At 42.6% G+C, this 20,062-nt stretch overlaps 1 protein-coding gene and 1 long non-coding RNA gene across 3 annotated transcripts in view; one reads left to right on the forward strand and one right to left on the reverse strand.

Annotated features, from left to right (window-relative positions):
* adamtsl3 (ADAMTS-like 3) overlaps positions 1 to 20,062 on the reverse strand; it is a 192,066-nt gene that overhangs the window by 55,922 nt on the left and 116,082 nt on the right. The window contains 2 exon segments of the mRNA XM_005447818.2: positions 4,463 to 4,537; positions 15,800 to 15,926. Coding sequence (XP_005447875.2) covers positions 4,463 to 4,537; positions 15,800 to 15,926 — 202 coding nt within the window.
* On the forward strand, positions 6,359 to 18,350 carry LOC109202910 (uncharacterized). 2 transcript variants are annotated; one of them, XR_003220696.1, is made up of 4 exons: positions 6,359 to 7,304; positions 13,687 to 15,559; positions 15,816 to 17,131; positions 17,235 to 18,350. It is a non-coding gene; the product is annotated as an uncharacterized LOC109202910 (long non-coding RNA). The 2 variants fall into 2 exon arrangements; XR_002062894.2 differs by having other exon boundaries at positions 6,371 to 7,304; positions 14,930 to 15,559.

A 20,062-nucleotide genomic window follows, 5' to 3' on the forward strand; every position in this document is an offset into this window, starting at 1 on the left:
ATTGTTGGCTTGTGGAATTGCTATGGGTTTGTCACTCAGATCTGGCAACCAAGAACAGACCACCCAAATCGCCACGTGGCTTTTGGATGAATGTGCCGGCTGTTGGCCACGCCCCTTTTGTTATCTGGGACAGAAACTGTGTAAAAAAAAAGAAAGGAAGAAAAGTGTAATCCTAAAGTCAACATGTGGGACCAACCAGATGCATATTCATTAATAAGGTCAATCATAACCCGAATAAGTTAATAAGCACGGCTGTACCTGAACCTGGCACACACTGAGTGTAGCTGCACAGCTTCTCTGTAAAAGGACTGGATACATCTGTCAGTGCACTCCTGTAGCTGATTGTGCATCATCACTCAGAATGATTCAGCGCCTTAAAAACCAATTTGCAGGTATAAAAGACTAGAGCAACTTCACTCTACCTGAAATTGTACAGTGAGCGGTGGGAAGGTGGCTCACTTTCCGGCTGCTCAGACTAAATTACACAGTCCACCTGTATTCGCCTGCTGGCGCTTGTTGCCTCAGTGCTTGCCTCTTGGAACAAAATACTAAAATGTACTGGCAGAAATATGGGCCAGTAATCTTTTCCTGAGTGTTTTCAGAGAGTGTGTTTGTGTTTGGAAGTACACTCCAGTTTTTATGTACTCCCAATAGCTTCCAGTAAGCTTAGAAAGCAACTCTCCATCCGCTGCCAGGACGCTGATGAGTTTCGTAGCTTCTTCCTTTGCTGGAAAACCACGACCTGCGCCTCTGGCATTGAGGCCGTGGATTATTCTGGCCTGTGCTGTCAGAATGAAACAGTTTGAACTCCATGAAGTCTGAATTCAAAGAACAAAGAACAAAGATCGTTTGTGCTTTGGGCTTTCCTGTTCTAGCCGCTAAAACTTCGATAAAAAGGTCTGAACTTTAACATTTACCCAAACCCTGCCTCTGACCTGGACCCCGGATTGATCGCTGGTGATCTGGTGGAGGTTAAGTCTGACTTTTCTTAGATATTCCATGTTTTAAAAAAAGATCTTAATTATGTTACATGAAAAATTCACGTTTTTTACAAAGCGGGAGAGGAAATCGTGGAGTCTTTGGCCCATCATGAAAATAACTTATTCGTCTTTTTAAAGTTACCTGGTATTCTGATTACGTGTTTGATATTATGCTTAGTTACAGAGGAGTAGCTCTCTGACGCTGTAAATGTAAATGAGCGTGTTGGATCTGTTTTCTGCTATTGTTGTCTGTCTCTCCTCTAAAACGAGCTCTTGGTAACAGATAAACAACCTGCCAAAGAAATTTTGGGTTACTCCTCGAATCAGGAGCCTCTGACAAACCCAGAACATCTTGGAGCTGTTTTAGGATAAGGCTTGTGCTGATGTATCTGCATTCGTCCTCAGAGCCTTCACTTTTTTCAATCGACAATAAAATAGAGCAGAAAACCCAAATGATGCAACGAAGCAGTCAGCAGCTCTGACACATCTCTGGTTTGTTTGATACCAAGGGCTCAGTGAGGTCTGGACTTAGAGCTGAAAGCATGCTTTCCTGCCCAAACTATCAACACCATTTTTTAAATGACACTGTGGAAAGCACAACAGAACACAACGCAACACAACGTGGCATGTGAGGAATCTAAAATCAGCATGGGGCTCCTGCTGGACCGACTCTGACTTACATAAAACTTTAAGGTCCAAAGTTTGGACAGACAGAATGATTGCTGTGCAATTTTAACTTCATATATCAAATAAGTTTCAATATGTAATACTCGGGGCTGAAGGCAAAGTCTGAGCAATATCACAAAAACTATTAAAGATAAATATGTTCTTCAATGTGACGTTTTTTATTCGTGTGTGTTCAAATATGGGACTTTTCCCTTTATCTTTTAACTATCCAGTACTCAAGCATGTTTTGGTTTGAGTACTGGATACAGACGGGACACGGCGCCTTACTCAAGACAGCAGCATAGCGGTGCAGTGATTAGCACTGTTACTTCACAGCAACAAGGTCCTGAGTTCGATTCTCCCATCAGGCCGGGGTCTTTCTTTATAGACTTTGCATGGTTTCTCTCCAGCTACTCCGGCTTCCTCCCACAGTCCAAACACATGCAGTTAGTGGGGTTAGGTTATATTTGGTCATTCTAAATTGCCCATCGGTGTGAATGGTCATCTGTCCCTATGTGTTAGCCCTGGCTGGCGACCTGTGCAGGGTGTACCCTGCCTCTCGCCCTAAGACAGCTGGGATCCGCTTCACCACCCCCACAAACACAAAACTCTGGCCAGGATGAGAAGAAGAGAATGGATGGATACTGGCTAAAAGCTGTCAAAATTACAGTGTCCAGCTTTTATCTTTAATAGTTTTTCCGATATCTTTGTTTTCTCAAATTGGGTCACTGAACCATTGCAATCATTTTATTAGTACAAACTTCAAAAGCATAAAAGTTTAAAACTAAAAACTAGCAAATTAGAGACGGTGGAGGAAATGTTGTAAAAATAAGCTGATTTTAGATGGAGTGACTCATTTGTCCCAACACAACATTTGTAAAAAGTGCTGTGCTACAGTTTCAGTGTTGTGTTTCATGTTGGTTACTGGGACTCTCGTGTTGTACTAGTTATCATTATTATTGTTGCAGATGTGTTATATTAGCAGCTTTGTGAATGTGTGTTGGGAACAGTGGTGGTGACTGGGAAGGGCAGATCCCCAGTTTACCCTTGTTTGCTTCACATAAATACCCAGAGATTAAATGTAGCTCTGGTTCATTTCATATTTACACTGAATCACTGCATTTACAGACATTTACATTTGGACCGAGTCTTCAATATGCCTGATACACGTTGGTCGTCACAAAAGAAACATAACAACAAAGACCATTTACCATAAAAAGCGAAACAGTGGCATATCTACCATAACACCAGTAAAATGAGTCGGTTCACACACGTTTGGCTCTACTTGGAGGTCATCAGAGCTCTGATTGGGTTCAAACTCTTGGCCACACGATGACGTCCACCACCAACGGAAGAACTGGATGTTAACTCTTTGTGCTCGATGTCTTGTTTGTCTTGTAAGTCAGGTTTTTAAACTCAAGCATATTTCCCCTTGGTTCAGCTTCTTTTTGAGGAAATACATCACTACAAACCACATTAGAAGGTTCACTCTATTTAAAGGTCTCCGTATGGTCCTGTGGCCTGCATGTTGTAGCAGCGTACCATTACACTGGTCAACAAGTATTGTCCTACTGGGATTCCTTCACCTGCACTTTGATAAATTTCACTTGTTAACTCCAGATCTGAAAGCCATTTTCATCGAACATGTCCTGTTTTTCTGTTCGATGTTCCAAGCATTAGACAGCGAGGATAAAACACTGATGCGTTTCAGCATTTAAAAAATAATTTGGTCTCCAGAAATGTGAAGCCATAACTAAGGTTGTTGGTTTTTACAGTGAACTGCTGCTTAACGATGAGTCCAAAGGAAACCGGAGCCAGCAGTGATGGGAAGCATTCGTGCAGGTTTTCCAGAACTTTCTTGGCAGCCACAGAGAATTTTGCTGAGCTTGTGAATAACATGCTGAAAGCAGGAAAGAGTCCCAGAACATCACTAAAGATGCCCGCTTTACATTCTCATCGCAACTTCTTTCCAACAAATCTGAAAATGTCAGCGATGAGCACAGGGAACAATTTCCAGGAGATATAAAAGTGACGGAAAACCAACACCAGGGAAAATTTAATCAGAGGCAGCTACTGTTGTTTCTTGCAAAGAGACATGAACGTGCAGAACAAGTGCAAAAGCAAACACTTTTGAGCACGACGACATCGTTTTATTTGGGCCAAGCTGACAGAAATATGTGTTAACGAGTCTCTGGTATCGGTAAAAAACCTGACGAAGAGCTGGTCTGAGGATTTTTTTTACCAGGGAGCCAAGTCGAAAATATTCAGAATAAACGGTGAACATTTGTGTGGTCGACTGTCCTTTAGCTGAGCTCCTGCTGTGGTGAGAGAGGTCATTATATTAAAACAGTGTTTAAAAATGAAAACATCTCATGCTCCCACTGTACCCAATCATTTTCTCATAAATCATCACATGTAAACCAGCAACTTGGTATTCAGAGCACATTTTAATAAACACCCTGTTGTGAGATGATTACAAGGCGATCATAAAGTCACGCCTGCATGTAGCAATAAACACTCAGGTTTGATTGACTGATCATTCTTCATATTCAGTCCACAGACCAGCACAAGACGAGATACATAAATGATCATCTCACGATAAACGTGTTCCTACAGAGAAACTGAATTCACCTGAAATCGTCTGTAACATTATTATGTTAAGTTCTTAGGAGATCAAAGCGTGAACGTGCGTAAAAAACACAAGTTTCATAGGACACACAGTGAAACTCTGAGCATCAGCTTTGCAGGGTAGAGAGCAGGTATTAAATCTCCAACAGAATAAGACTTGTTCAGCTTTTGGAATAAAGTGGACTCACCGATCATATCGGGGCCTTTGGCGTTGAGTCTGAGAAAGCGACTTCCCATCGGGACCTCCAGCACCGTCTTCAGAGCTGCAGGTGGAAAAAAGATCAGAAAGGTTTCGGTTAAACTGACAACACAACAACACAGTCACTGAGCAGAGAGGCGGACACATCCAAACACCTGCAGAGGAAACCTTTTGTCTTTGTCTGCCTTCTCATGTTTTGGGTTTTATTTTTTTTACCGTAAAAGTAGTCCAGCCTCGCTCGAAAACTTCTCACATACTGACACTTGATGAGCATCAGACTGGATCCCCTTCAGCATCCTTTTTCAGGAACGAGTCTGCTACAGTCCAACAGGACTCCCTCAACACTGACAATATGGGATCTGATCAAAACTTTAGCGAAGGCAGAGCATCAGGTGAGGAGCTTCATGCATTCATGTTGGAAATGTTTGGGGAAGTGACCCCCCAGGTTGTCAGAGCAGAGTTCTCCGGTAACATCCTGAACCATTCAGAGGAACGACACGAACTGCTGCACCACCGTGTGCCGGCACAGAGCATCGTCGCTCAGTCTTGGACCATTCATCCAGATGTGCCTCCCTGTGAATTCTTCCAGATCCTGAAAATCAAGTTGAAGGATCACCAACACAATTCTGCAGCCACACCAAGGAAAACTGTGGTTGGAAAACGCAGCAACACCAAAGTAACTGCAACCGTGTTGTCTTTGAAATGGTTGCTTTGAAGAAGGGGACCAGGTCTGTGACCTGTGCCCGACGGTGAGTTGTGATCTTTAAACTGTCTTTGCATCAAGACGGCGATAAAACAGCAATAAGACAGAGTCAGCCTGCTATTAGTCGCCGACTGAATGGGATCAAGTTGGCCATCGTATGCAATCTTGTCATAATATGGCAATGTTTCTATTTCTGTAACAGATCTCAGTTAATCTGTTCCAGAAACAGAAACTCCTCCACAAAGTTGCTGCAGGACGGTGATTTAACTGCAAAATGACATGAGCACTCAGGGACATTGCTTTTAATAATAATAATAATACATTTTATTTAAAAATAGCGCCTTTCAAAGCACCCAAGGACACTGTACAATGAATAAAAACACAAAAACTGGAAATATACACAGAAATAAAAATAACAGATAAAAGTTACAGAGGTTTAGACATAGGCAATTTTAAACAGATGAGTTTTGAGAGTGGACTTAAAAAGAGGGAATGAACTAATATTTCTGAGGTCAGGGGGTAAGGAATTCCAAAGTCGAGGGGAAGAGTAAAAGTTACGCAGGAATATAAGCAGAATACAAGGAGGAGATGGTTTGTAGACAAGTTGTGGTCATCGGTGCAGACTGCCTCAGTTCACGACCACCTGCCAGTCACAAGGAGGCCGGGTCCTGTTCCTAGTCTTGTGCGTTCACTCATGTCCCAGGTTTACAGCTCTAAATGTGAGATTTGACTAATTTAAATCACCTCTCCTTCTTCTTCTTTCTGCAACTTTTTCACTTTACATCGCGGGTGCCTGACCACCGGCAAACCATACCAACCACCACCTTGTGGGAGAAGTTTGAAAGATTTTTGACATGTAGGTTTTTCTTTAAATCAAACCATAATGTTTTTGCTAATCATAACCATATTCAAAATGTGTTTGCCTCTGAAGAATCACAACATCCATCCATCCATCCATCCATCCATCCATCCGTCCATTTATCCATCCATCCATCCATCCATCCATCCGTCCATTTATCCATCCATCCATCCATCCATCCATCCCTCCATTTATCCATCCATCCATCCATCCATCCATCCATCCGTCCATTTATCCATCCATCCATCCATCCATCCATCCATCCCTCCATTTATCCATCCATCCATCCTTCCACCTGTCCATCCATCCATCCATCCATCCATCCAATCCGAGACTCATTACTGCATACTGTTGTCATTAATAGTCGCAGTTATGTTTCCTTAAATGTGTTAAAAGTGACATGAAATGAGAGAGAAATGAGAAACTATTTGCAAATATGCAAAGAAAAAGTGTTGGAGGTCTGAAAAGCCTCCACACTGCTGACCCTTTGCTGTTAGCTTCCTCCATCCTCTGTATCCGGTGCAGAGGTGCTGAAAGGTGGAGCAGAAACCACCGAACAATATAGAACTAAATTGCACAGATTGGCCTTGATTGGCCTATTGTCACGGATACCCGATCCAGCTTTCTCAGACAGGATCACATATTCATTCACATACTGGACCAGACATCACTGGTAAGAAGGGAGTAAAAATAGAGAATAATAGAGTATTTTTTCAGCCACCATGATTATGCATGTAATAATTATTTTTTACTCTTTTCTACATTTATCTACTCTAAAAAAAAAAAAACGGGGAGGTAAGATATGAAACTGTGGATTTGTAAATGTTAAACTGTAAAACAGCAGAAGGACATTTTCTGTCCTATTGATCTAGTTAAACATCGTTAAAGGCAGCGCCAGACCGGATTCATTGAAAGACCACAGGTGCTGACACTCAAGCTAAACAGCAGACGCTGGACTTCAGAGCAGGGTGTGATGGTGGAGAGACGGCGAGTGGACAACATCTGAAGGAGCTGTCTGAATCCCATCAGGCTGGAAAGGCAGAGCGTGTAACGTTCATTATTCTTCCAACAGAGTGGAGTAAATGTCCCTGACTCGAGTCCACTGACTCGTCTCTCATCTGTCAGCGTCTATTAAAGCCACAACACCTTCATTAGAGCCAACTCTTCAGCACAGAGCTTCCTTAAAAAAGGTGGAAATCTGTGGATTTGAAGGTTCACTTGTGTCGACGCTCTCGCTGCAGCTCGTTATCCTGCTCATGAATTTGCTTGGTAAGAAGTGAATGTTATCAACACACAATATGTTAACATCAGCAGCAGCCAGAGGTGCTCCTCGTCCTGTAAAACAGCTTCCATCTGCTTGTGCAGCTGCCAGCGCAATCCAGATATCATTACCTCACAGTTAAAGATTTGGGGCAGCAGATATTATATATGTAGGTGGTGGCTGGGTGGTGGTGGTGGTCATCAGGGGGCATTTAAACCTTTTCAACATCTTGCCAGAATGTGTCCTGGATGTTAATCAGTGTAGGTGTTAGCTTGTTAAGCCGCCCCAAGGTGAAAATGAAAGTCCACTAATGGAGCTTGTTTAGCAGCATTAATTGGCAGCTCTCAGGTGTTATTGCACGCATCATCTGAACGAAGGAGAAACACACCTTCAGCTCCCTGTTTGTGGTGAAGGCCTCTGGCTGACGTGAGGAGACCACCACACCGCAGCGATCTCCTCCGCGGCTCTAAATAACGTCCACCCGTGTGCTGTTAAATGTCACTAACTCGCTAACTAGTCAATCACACGCCTCTCCTGTGCACGCCGTGCAGGAACAACAAACTACTGAAAGTGAAACACTTTGTGAGATTTCACCGTAGACGAGTTTGTCCCTTGGCCGGTAAGCGAGGAGGCGTGGGCACGAGGCGACACCTCTACAGACAAATGCAGACTTAATTCCATTTTCTACATTTTATAAACGTCACTTTCTCCTCCAGCGACAAACAAGAGCTGAGCTCAATTAACATGCTCTGGCTGTGAGCCGCTGGGCTTTACCCCAAATATAATTATACTTGGAAAACTGCATCTGCCTTTAAATTTATGGAAGCTATGAAATAAATTCAGCTGCAGCCATTTGCAGTTTTTTCCCCTTGAACTCTAAAATAGAGATTAAACATAAAGCCAAGTTGTTTTTATGTTTTTTAAGCAACCTTCAAAATAAATTAAGGAAATGAAACATAGATAAACAGCTCATTTCACACGAGGCCGACGGCTCCGTAAACCGAGGCTTTAGGGAATACTGCTGCAAATTCATATTCCAAATGCAATGACTGATAAACAGTGGGGCCATGAATAATGGATGAGAAGGAACAAAGGTGATACTCGTGCGTCTGTAAATAAACTGGCTCTCACTAAGGTAGGCTAATGTGCGTGATTGGTTAACCTTATCGGCTCTCTTCTTCGGGGACATTAGAGCTGAGGGCAAGGAGAGAAAGCACGGGAGACGGAAACTTACAAACCGGATGGAAAACATACAAATGAGTCTGACAGGTAGAGTCCTTCCAGCCAGGAAACTTTGATTCTTGCGTAAGAAGGCTTTACAGGTTCCCCACTGGCCTGGGATAACATGAGCGCCGAGCCGGTCTCAGGGACAGAGAGCACGTATTCACGGGACCTGAAGTCAGACGTACTCGTGCAGGTCGCTTATGATGTGAACACAAATATGCTAAAAACCCAGAAAAGGTGTCCAGGAACCAAAAACACACCTAGTGTTTATTCTAAGAGAGGTCACATGATAGCTGATGAATTCTTGGATGGAGCCGTAATATATCGCATTAAAAATGCTCCAAAAGCCTCCAACAGCACCTGCACCTGTCAGTCAAAGAGGCCCCGCCCCTAATAAGCCTTAATACAAATAGGATCAATTTCTCCTTCATAACACCCGTACAGGTGTTATGAAGGAGAAATGACCCACAGAGACCAAACAGTTTGTCTCAGGCTGTAAACGTTTATTTCTGCTGTAAAGTTTTAACATGGAAGTCTATGGCGCCTGACTCACTGCTGCCCCTGCTGGACGTTACAGGAACTGCAGGTTTGGGAGCTTCATTTTTTAGCCCCGGACCAATGAAATATAGATTTTTAATATTTTCATATTCTCGTTATGCCAAATGTTTCCAACATTCTTCAAACCAAAACCAGTGATTTTATTTAATGCTGTGTTTGTGTATAAATCTTGTATAAACAAAGTGTTTTGAGTTTTCCTAAATGCAGTCGACGTTCAGTGCAGCAGATTACTTCATCATAATAACCAGTTCATGCTTTTAAATTTGACCCTCCTGCGCATAAACTGTATACCTGCTGCAGTCTGTGAAATTTGAATCCAAAAAGAAAAACATGAGACTTTATGAAGAACAGATGCTTTATGATTTTAATCATCCGCCTGTTAAATACGTTGTGCCATATCTGCACGTTTTTGCTAATATAGTTTAGAACCATAGGTATTGATTCGTAACGGTAATACAGCCACGTTCAGCAAACATCCGCAGTGCCGAAGGATAAAGAGTCACTGTAAAACATAATGTGTATCCAGTTAAATTCAACCTAAAACAGCCAAATCATGTTGAATGAACATACTCCTGCTGCAGAAGAGTACTGGCAGATATCCCCGAGTTTAAATCCACACTTTCACAGTTTAACAACCCCTTTGCTGCCTCTCTGGTTAAAAATACTTCAGGGCTATTTCTTTTTATCCATAAAATATGGCGGCCCACGATGAAGGTTAATAATGAATTCACTAACTTTGCAGAAATTATTATTGTAAAAGTGGAGCACGCTCTGTTGTTTGTACCGACTCTGGGTTTAAAAGCTTCAGCACTTGAATGAAAACTTTAACGACTGCCTCCTTCATATAAAACCAGCACCAAAAGCTGCAGTTCCCTTATTCTCCACTAGAGGCTCTGGCAGTGAGTCAGTCCCCACAGACTCAAATGTTAAAACTTTACAGCAGGAATAAACAAGTTTACAGCCTGACACGGTTTCTGTAGTGATTAATAACCTCTTTAATTAAAACAAAATAATGCTAAAACACAATTAGAGCTGTTCTGCATGAATTTTTTATTTTTTAACTGTTTTATAAAAAATCACTTTATTATTTTGTAAAAATGCGCCAAATGACAATTATTTACTTCATTCCTGAACATTAAAATGAGTTTTAGTTTTTAATTTTATGCTTGATTAATCCTGAAGTCCAGTGCGACTCAGAGTCGAGTAAAATGGTAAAATGGTAAATGGCCTGTATTTGTATAGCGCTTTACTAGTCCCTAAGGACCCCAAAGCGCTTTACACAACCAGTCATCCACCCATTCACACACTGGTGATGGCAAGCTACATTGTAGCCACAGCCACTGTGCCATCTGATCCTCGACTGTCTTTACCTTCTACACATAAAATTACATTTAAAAGTGACACGTTAAATCAGTGTCCTCAGATTTCACATCAACACAGACTATGATGAAGCACGCTGACTGTTCACTCCAGGACCTGCAGCCTGTTTTCAGCTGTTTCAAAGGTAAAAATCTTCAAGCTAAAGTTCTAATCTAAATTTGTCAAGATCCAGAAACAGAATATTAAATCTCCCTGCCCGGTCTTTGAGAAGTGATGGACAGATACACCAATTAGCTTATTAGAGCTCAGAAAATGGTGACCGACCTCTGCGTGAGGCTGAGGAGTGCAAAAAGGAAACTGCCAAATTGGCTGGAATTTTAATCCCAAGAAACTAAATGTAAGTGATGAAGAATATGTTGCACAGAGCCACTGACATTTAGTGCAGATGTTTGTTCTGCTGCAGTCCTCCAGGGAGGTAAGGCTAAAGAGGCCAAACGAAATCTGACTTGGCGTGATGCGAGCTTAAAGAAACCGGAGACTAAACAAGAAAGGGAGGAAGAGGAAGCAGCGAGAGTTTCTGCATCGCTGGGAAACAGATTAGAATACAAAATGTAATCAGGCTGCAGTGCTTTCAAATCATTTGTAGATATCAGAGATCATTTTCCCTTCTGTCCTTTCAATCGGAATTTAATGCAGGTAAAATACTGGATGCTGACAGAGAACTCAGGTAGCATGATGTCCACTGTAAGCACTTTAACAGAGCAGCAACCAGTCGGGCTGAAACATGAAGACCTGCAGTTCCTCTAACGTCCAGCAGAGGCATCAGCAGTGAGTCAGTCCTCATACAGCAGAAATAAACATGTTTACAGCCTGAAACACAGACTGCTTGGTCTCCAGAGATAATTTCCCCTTCTTACCAACATGCATTATTGGGGGCGTGGCCTCATCGACTGACAGGTGGATGGCGACACAGGCGGCTGTAGCTGCTAGCTGTCTGCTAGCTTCACCTGAACTGGACCTCTGCACCGTGTTTCTGCTGTTGGAGCCTTTTCATGACATCATGTGACCAATAATATGGCAGCTGTGAGGTCACCAACAGACCGTCCAAGGAGGCGGAGCTCCCATACATTTAAGGATGCAGACATTAACTAACACCGTCTGACATTAGCACTCTTCTGATCCAAATATGGCCACTTCTGGCTCCAAAACATGGCTGCAGCCAAAATCTTTTATATACAGTCGATGTTTTAAACAAACACAAAACTCTGAGTCACTCAGGGAAAGTTTAGAGGAAGTCTTTGAAGGGACCTCTGCTAACTAATCGAAGCCTCGATGTGTTTTGCAGTCTGATGCGTTCTTACTGATGGAAAACGACTAACGTCAGGTCACATGGAAAATGCAGATGTCTGAAAGGGAGAAGTAAAACAAACCCTCCAAAATAACAGGATAGTCCAACTAAATTCAAACTGACACGTCGAGTCAGTCTGAATCTGGTGTTTGAAATTGGGGCCGTTTGACAGCAAATTCCCAGCTGCTGCTTTTTGTTTGCAGGGCGCCTCGAGTGCTGGTAAAACGTCTTATTGTGGGGATTTAAATGCTGCTCAGCTTTCTGGCTGTGCTCGCTAACAGGCCGTAGCATATATTAAATGGATTTGTTACCCGCTCACCAACAAAGGATAAAGGCCTTTCACAGCCGCTGCATTCATTGTGTGCAGTTGTGCTCACTCAGCTGTGCGGCTGGGTCTCAACAACATCGGAGTTTCTGAATGAACCAAACTACACACGGGATGAAAGCTGATCATCTGTGGAGCGCTTAATGCTGGTGTTTGGATCACACTCCTGCGTTTAAATCTCCATCTTTGCTTTGGCGTTCATGCTGGGTCGCCCACACGGTCACACGCCACAAACCTGTCACTGTTTTAATGTGTTTCACTGGGTTTAGTTCAACTTCAGGAGGCTGGTTTTGATGGCACATCACTTCTTGAGAACTATTTTAATATTTAACTGAAACTCCATGGGTACACTGGTCCTTAATAAAATATATCCCTGCACAGAAAAACTCACTGAAAAAATGCTGGACAGATGTCGTATCTAAATAAGCGTTTCAGAAAAAAGAAGAGACGCCTCCTCTAACGCTGAAACAACAATGTGTAAAAACAGAAAGCAATGAAAATAAGTCGGTCATAAAGCCATATTTCAGAACATGGGAAACATATCAAGGATTTAAATGGAACCATTTTATTATTTCATGAAAAATATGAGCTCATTTGAATTATGAGGCAGCAACGTGTCTGTAAAAACGTTGGGCAGTGACAAAAAAGGCTGGAAAAGAACATTTTACTAAACAGGAACAGCCGGAGGAACGCCGTAATCAGGTTATTCGGCAGCAGGTCAGGAACATGACAGAGTTTGAAAAGAGCTTCTCAGAAGATGAGATGGGCAGAGGTTCACCAATCAGCAGAAAGCTGGCTGCAATCTGTGCGCTGCATTACAGACAGACGCGAGTCTGTGGTGACATCAGTGCGCGGGCTCAGCGTGCCGTCCACATGTGCAGGTCAAAGTTGCATCATGCAGAGAAGAAGACAGATGCGACCGTGATCCTGAAGCAGCGCCACCTCCTCCGGACCAAAGCTCCTTTAAAATCGACTGAAGCAAAGAAACTGATCTGAGGTCAGAAATCATCAGACATCATGAAACAGGACGAAGCAGAGCAGCTGGAGACCGCCATCAGACCAGGATGGGACAACGTCCAGCAGCTGCTCAGCTCACAGACCATCACAGGCTAAAGGTTAAAGGTTAAAGAGGAGGACATGGACCTGTCCAACTTCTAGAGATGTAAATAAAATAAAAGTAACGCAAAACTAACTTTATTTTTGATTGGAATTGAAACTGAGATGAGTTGCTGCCTTCAAATTTAAAATAGGACATTTTCTTAGTTCAGAGTTTGTTTTTTGTGCTCCACTGTGAATAAACTCGGGGCAGCTTAACGGCGTCTCACACTGATCGACAGGCTTTCTGTGGTTAGCACTGAAACAACATGAACACATCTTTAGACGAAGATCAGACGAGGACACAGACAACGTGCCTGAGCTGAGTCCTCCAACAATACCGCATCTTTGTGCAAAGGATGGTATTGGCTGTGGACTCTGTGCTTAACGAGAGAGAAAGTCTTAGGTGGACCTCCGTACAGCGATACATCAAACCTCCAATGAAACACTTACACTGGACGTCCGACCACATTTATTTTCTTGTTTATTTTTTCCACTGATTGAACTCTAAATTTGGCAGGAGTGAGTTTGGTACGGGCGAAGCTTCTGATGTTTCTACAAAGAAATCCCCCCCCCCACCTTGAGGCCTCGCGGCTTTAATAAGGGACTGAAGAAAGGCCGCGTGGACGCTTCGTGCAGCTGTGCAGAAACAAAGGGAGCAGACCTGCGGCTACATTTTTCATCCTTTCTTCCAAAAATAAGAACAAATGCTTTAAAATGATCAGAAGTGGCAACAGCTTCATTTACTTTGACCAACAACAGTCAGCTGTGATTGGTTATTTTGTGTCATTAAAGATGAAATTAAAGTAATTACATTTAGATTCAGTTAAATGTTTGAAGTTTTATTCAGCTTATTTTTGTTTTTTGTGGTGTCCCACAAAGACACACCCTGAGGTCTCGATGCCCAAACACAGGTAATGGCTATGAATCTAATTTCCAAACGTTCCCCGTCTAAGGAGATTTTAAACATTTTCCTAAACGTCCAGACTCCCTAATCGGGTCACGATGAGCCTCGTCTCTACGTCTTACGTTTCAAACAAACTCATTTATTCCACAGTTGCTGAACTCTTACGTTTGTATAAAATTCCACCTCAGCAGCGCGGACACACCTCCGCCTTCTCTAAATACATTCCACACGTTAAAAGCCACAGAAATATTTACACGGTCACTGGCTGTGAGTTTTAATACCAGCCATATTCATTTCCACTCTGCGAGGCACGCCAGCGCTACTTCATCTGAAACATTTGATATACATACACGACCCAGGGCCAATAACTCTGGTATGTGTGTTTGCTGCCAGCAGCGACTTCATTAAGCTGTTAAAACTTGGGGAAAATGCCGAGAAGCCCTGGAAACATTTGAAGTGCATTTTCACATTTACAGTGTTGTAAAGTTGTTATTTGTTCTGCTGGCAGCTCCGAGTTCAGTCAGGAGTGAGGACTACCTGGCAGACAGCTCTGTTTGCTCCAGCGTCACGTTTCTCTCAAAGCAAATTGCTGAGAGGTGAACATTAAGTATTTATGTATTTATTGGTAAGCCAGCTGGTTGGTTTGTTTAGCAATATACCCGAAATCCACAGCCGGCAATGAATACCGATGCGCTCGTCAGTCATTTTCCAGCTAATCTCTCCTGACAGACTCAACAATCGATGCTCTTCTGTTGTTTTAAGATGAGATTGATTAAAACTCATTTCCAGACGCACATTTTATGCTGGACTCTTCCTGTTATGCTCCATTGTTTATTCTTTGTTGCTGTTCTTTCAGATTTGAAGAAGCTGATTTTATAAAAACATGCTGGGTAGAGTGTAGGCTGCTGAAGCCAGATGGCATTTTAATAGTCCAGCCCTGATGAATAAATAGAGGCTGCAGGCAAAGAGAAGAGGAGGCCAAAGCCAGGACGGCTCAACTGACCAGTCAAGTCAAGCCAGGTGATACCCACAATGCATTTCCCACCGAGCCTGACTGGGAGGCAGCCCGGGCACAGATACAGACCACGTTTTGTCTACATTTCTGGAACCAGCAGGGAGACATTAGGCCTAAAATGACCCAGAAAGTTCAGACTGAGCTAATTGCAGGAGGCAGGAAGGTGACAGACTTAACACAGACTAAACACTCAGAAAGATGTGCAAAGAGTATCTTGGTATTAAAGAGCAATGATTAGCTTGCAGAGCATGAAACATGACAGGAGACGTGGATGTTCTTTTTCAAGGCCGTCTGTTGTAAAGGCTCACCTTTCAGCACATTCACTTCACCAGATGCACCTTGTTTCTTTTCCTCACCTTTGATTGGGGGTGGTGCTTGGCCTTAATTGCACTCACCTGTCACTCGTTTTATAAGGACTGCACTCACCTACCCCTCACTCTTTCTTCACTCCCACATGGGGCGGCAGCTGAGGTGAGTTTCTCTTCAAGTCTCCTGAGTTCATGTATTATTTTGAGTTACTTAAATCATACTTTATGTCCTTTTTAGAGAGAGCAGTCCATGTGTGTCTTTCCTTTCTTTACCCATTATTCAATAAAACGACAAAACCTGTAAATAATTGACTGCTTATTCTCATTCTAATCGGATGAGCCCATGATGATGACTACTTAAACCCTGAACCAACCTTCCTCCAAAACACCGTCTGATACCTACATTGTTCGGGGGTCAGGTGGGGTAGGGCCTGTCCTCGCACCAGGCGGCACGTGGAGCCGTCGCCGCCGCAGACGCCGCAGTTATCCTCCCTGGCACCGCTGGCCAGCTGCCGATCGCAGCCCACCTCCTGCACATGCAACAAGCACAAAGACAGAGACGAGGCTGAAACAAAGACAGCTGCAGGGCAAAGTCAGGCTGAATTATGTTCCCGACCAACAGCGAGGACGCTCAGTCTAATTATAATTTACATGCCACACAAGTTTCCAACGATGGACAGTTTAGAGCCAGAGGCTAAGAAGTCTGTTTGTGTGCTTCTGAAAGTCGTTAAATGAACATTTGGTCATTTTTTCACAGCCAATGTCTGACTGCACCGCAACATAATTAAAACGGAGGCGTCCCCCGGCTCCCTCAGCTCTCTCTAACAGCCTGCTGACTGACTTCTGTGTGGACACTCTGCAAGATGTTTACGTTCACACGAGCGCCTCGTCTGCTCCTGTCATTGTTCCATCCACGGATGGACAGCCGGCATAATCAGAAACAGCAAACGGTGAAGCAGTTTGTCAAGGCAAAATCTGGACCCCCCAATTCTTAGCAAGCAAGCGAGCTAGCCTGCTAGCTCCTTAAACAGGAAACAAGAACATTAATGTAAACCTTAAACATTGTGCTTTAGTGTTGCAGCCTTCAAACGTTTGTTTTTCTGGTTTGTGGCACACTTTTCACTCTTTCACCACTGCTTTGTGTTTGCAGACAAATTAGCAAATTAGCATTTTCCAGACCACAATGAGCTGCTTGCAACCAAACCAATCCCTCTGAGGTTTTCGGTGTAGCATTGTAAACCTCTTTGTGAATGATTGTAGGCACGGAGTCACTGTAATTACAGGTTAGAATACAGAGCAAGTGCAATCATATAGTCAAAGTCAACTTTAACGTCATCTCCGCTCTATACAGTACAGAACATGGAGAGACGAGACGACGAGGCTCCAGTTCAAGTGCAAAAGACAATAAATACAATTACAGTAAGAAATAAACATACACTTTAAGACTAAAGGTAAAAGGATCAATAACAATTTAAATTTACAATTTACAGGTGAATGATTTAAAGTTATTATAAATCTTGGGACCATAATCAATGAGAAACTGAATTTTGATGAGAACTGGTCTGTACAAAGGGTCACCGGCGCCTTTACTGCCTCAGGAAACTTGTTCATTTCCACATTGACTGAACAATTTTAACTTTGTTTTATCTGTTTGTTTGGTGGCATGGTTCTGTCAGACCGCTGTCACAGAGAAAACCTCAGAAACAGATGGTGAGATGGTCCGGTCGTCCGATAGGTGAGTCACAGCCCTGTTTGGCCTCTCTGTACTCTAAACAGGTACGACGGATGGCTTTATCAATTCTAAATAATGGTTCCATCCTCTACGGGGTGAATTTCAGCTTCTTCCCTTTGGACGGAGGTTTGGAGTTCCAACATGCAGGACGAAGCGTTATAAAAACAGCTTTGTTCCTGCTGCTGTCACTAAACTTGAACCTTGAACCCTTCATCAAGCAACAGCCAGCGAGCTCCATCAACCTGCTAACCAGTCGGGGAATACACAGTTGCTGCTTGTAGTGACAGAGGCGTCTGCAGGCCTGTGTGAAAGCAATCAGTTTGCTATTTCTATGTAGCCCAGGACTTCCATGATCCTGGTGAATCATGAGATCACGAGAAGCTAAACCATCATCAGATATCCAGCCAAAGCTTCTCTTACCAAAAATGTTGACCCTTGCCCGAAGACTGTGTGTGTTCATACGGACGCATCTGACAACAGAGTAATTTCCAAATATAAGACTGGGTTGCTAGGAAACAGTCAGATTTTGATGGGACTTCAAACTCTGTCAAGATGAGCTTGTACTACCTGATGGAAGGTGATTTAATCAAACCGTCATCTGGCCTTTAATATACTTTTATCGAGGATAAAATTCAACTTGGAAAACATCAAAACATATTCTGTATAATCAGTCTCATCTCTGCATTTCTTTGTGGGTCACTGGGACCTTGTATCCTGGCTTTAAATAACAAGACAAATTAAGTGTGACCTCAGGATGAGTGTGCAGGAAACGTTTCCACAGCCTCCTGAGATGCACTCGTTTCAAAAGCTGCAGGACATAAACGAGACCGTCCCTGATTTCAAAAACAAACTGCGGATTTTTAAAAAAGGAATAATGAAGCATTCAGAAGGCAGGACTGAAAAATGACTCACAGCAAACTATAAATGCTTCTTTTTTACGACAGCAGTGACCAATGAAAACGCTATAGAAAGGCCCAGGTGGTCAAAATGATCTTACACGGACATGAAAATGGATCTATCATCATCTGGGTCTAACCTGGTCTGCTTCTGGCTCTACTGTTATTCATAAAGGGGGCTTGGCACAGCTTCTGGCACGTGGAATAAATGTCCTGACAGCTGATGTGTGGTTCAAACCGCTCTCTCACAGAGCAGGCAAGGTCCACACAGAAAGGACCCAACTGGCAAGAGCATTCAAACCCAGGAACTTCCTGCCATGAGCCGGTATCACTAACCACTGCTTACATCTAGCACTTTTTAACCATTTTTAAAGAAATACAGCCTTGGTCAAGATTGTTAATGGCTGGGAACACCTTTCTATAATCTGCAATGTCACAATGGCAGATTTAGTTCTTTTAATCGTCACATTCAGCACTATTTCTCAATTAGAATACTTGAAGGGCTTTTGGTGTTTCCAATGAATTAACTTCAAGAAGTATTTTACACAGTCCACACTTAACATTATGAGCGGGGATTATATCCTGGGACTCTGGAGGCCAAGTCAACACCTCAAACTGGTTGTTGTGCTCCTCAAACTGTTCCTGAACCGTTTCAGTTCAGTTTTATTCATACAGCAGGGCAAAAGGTCGTGTGCTGACCTTTGGCTCCCTCCTGGCGTGCCATTTTGATGAGGTGGAAGGCCGCTGCCCCGCCCATCCATGTTCAGTGGCTTGCTGATCTCATGTCGTGTCTCAGTCTTGAAAAGATCAACTGCTCCATCCAGAACCAAAAGGGCACATTCGGCAAAATCTGGCGTCTTTTTCTGACAAACGTCTCTAACCTTCAATTTAAGGATGTTCCTGCTGAGTAACAGATTTGCACCAACGTGTCAGCAGCAGGCCTGTGTTAATGGGAATGTGAAGCTCAGTGGTATTGAGGCTAAGGAAAGGGTTTGTTGGTATCAATCGCCCTGGGTCGTGGTTTCTTGTTAATTTTTTTTATTGGTTTGTTTGTTTTCCTTTTTTTTTTTTTTTTGTTAAATATTTTATCTTTTGTTTTTAAATTAAACACAGCATGCTTATACAGATTCTACTGAGGACAATTACTACATTTAGCCTTTGTGAACTTATAAGCATGAAAAAAGAAACAAGAAAGAAAAGAAAAAAAATTATAAGAATATTAACTAACTAAAGAGTAAAATAAAATAAGAAAATTCACACGAGTGTGAGGCATAAACTATGATCAGTTAATTTTTTAAAAATTCTAGAAATGGCTGCCAAATCGTACAAAAACTCGCCAGATTCCCCTTTCTATCAAATCCACCCTGGCCACAGACACCATCTCATTAAGCCACTTTTTAAAACACGGGGCCGAAGAAGACCGCCACGGTAAAAGAATAAGTTTCTTTGCAGCCAGCATACCCATTGTAATTATCTGTTTTTGTGAAAAGGAAAAAGATTCGATTGATGCAAATGATCCAAGTATAGCCAGTGTACCATCACGTGGTACTTTTTTCTTAAATTGGTTTGAAAACCACGTAAAAATCTGGCTCCAAAAAGCCTTCAGGACAGAGCAATGCCAAAATAGATGTGCAAGGGAACCTTCACCGATATTACATCTGTCACATAAGGGGGATACAGAATTATAGATCCGTTTAAGTTTAGAAAAGTGTAATCTGTGAATGACTTTAAACTGGATTAGTTTATATCTGGCGTTTATTGAGCCTTTCTGAATATTGGACAAACAATTTGACCATTGGTCCTCAGACAGAGGAACACCGAGGTCTTCAGCCCATGTTTTCTTAATTCGATCAGAATCAACTGGGATTGTAAAGCACTTGACAAACTGAGATATCAGATGTTTAAAATCTGCTTTCCGAATTATATCAAAGTAAGTATGACTTAGTGGCTTCAGTGGAAAGTCTGAAAAGTTTCGTTGCACGTTTTCCTTTTTTTTAACCAACATGAGAAGTTCTGTGTTCAGTGTAACCAGTTTTTG

Source organism: Oreochromis niloticus, linkage group LG1, assembly GCF_001858045.2.
Source record: "Oreochromis niloticus isolate F11D_XX linkage group LG1, O_niloticus_UMD_NMBU, whole genome shotgun sequence".
Classification (NCBI taxonomy): Eukaryota; Metazoa; Chordata; class Actinopteri; order Cichliformes; family Cichlidae; genus Oreochromis; species Oreochromis niloticus.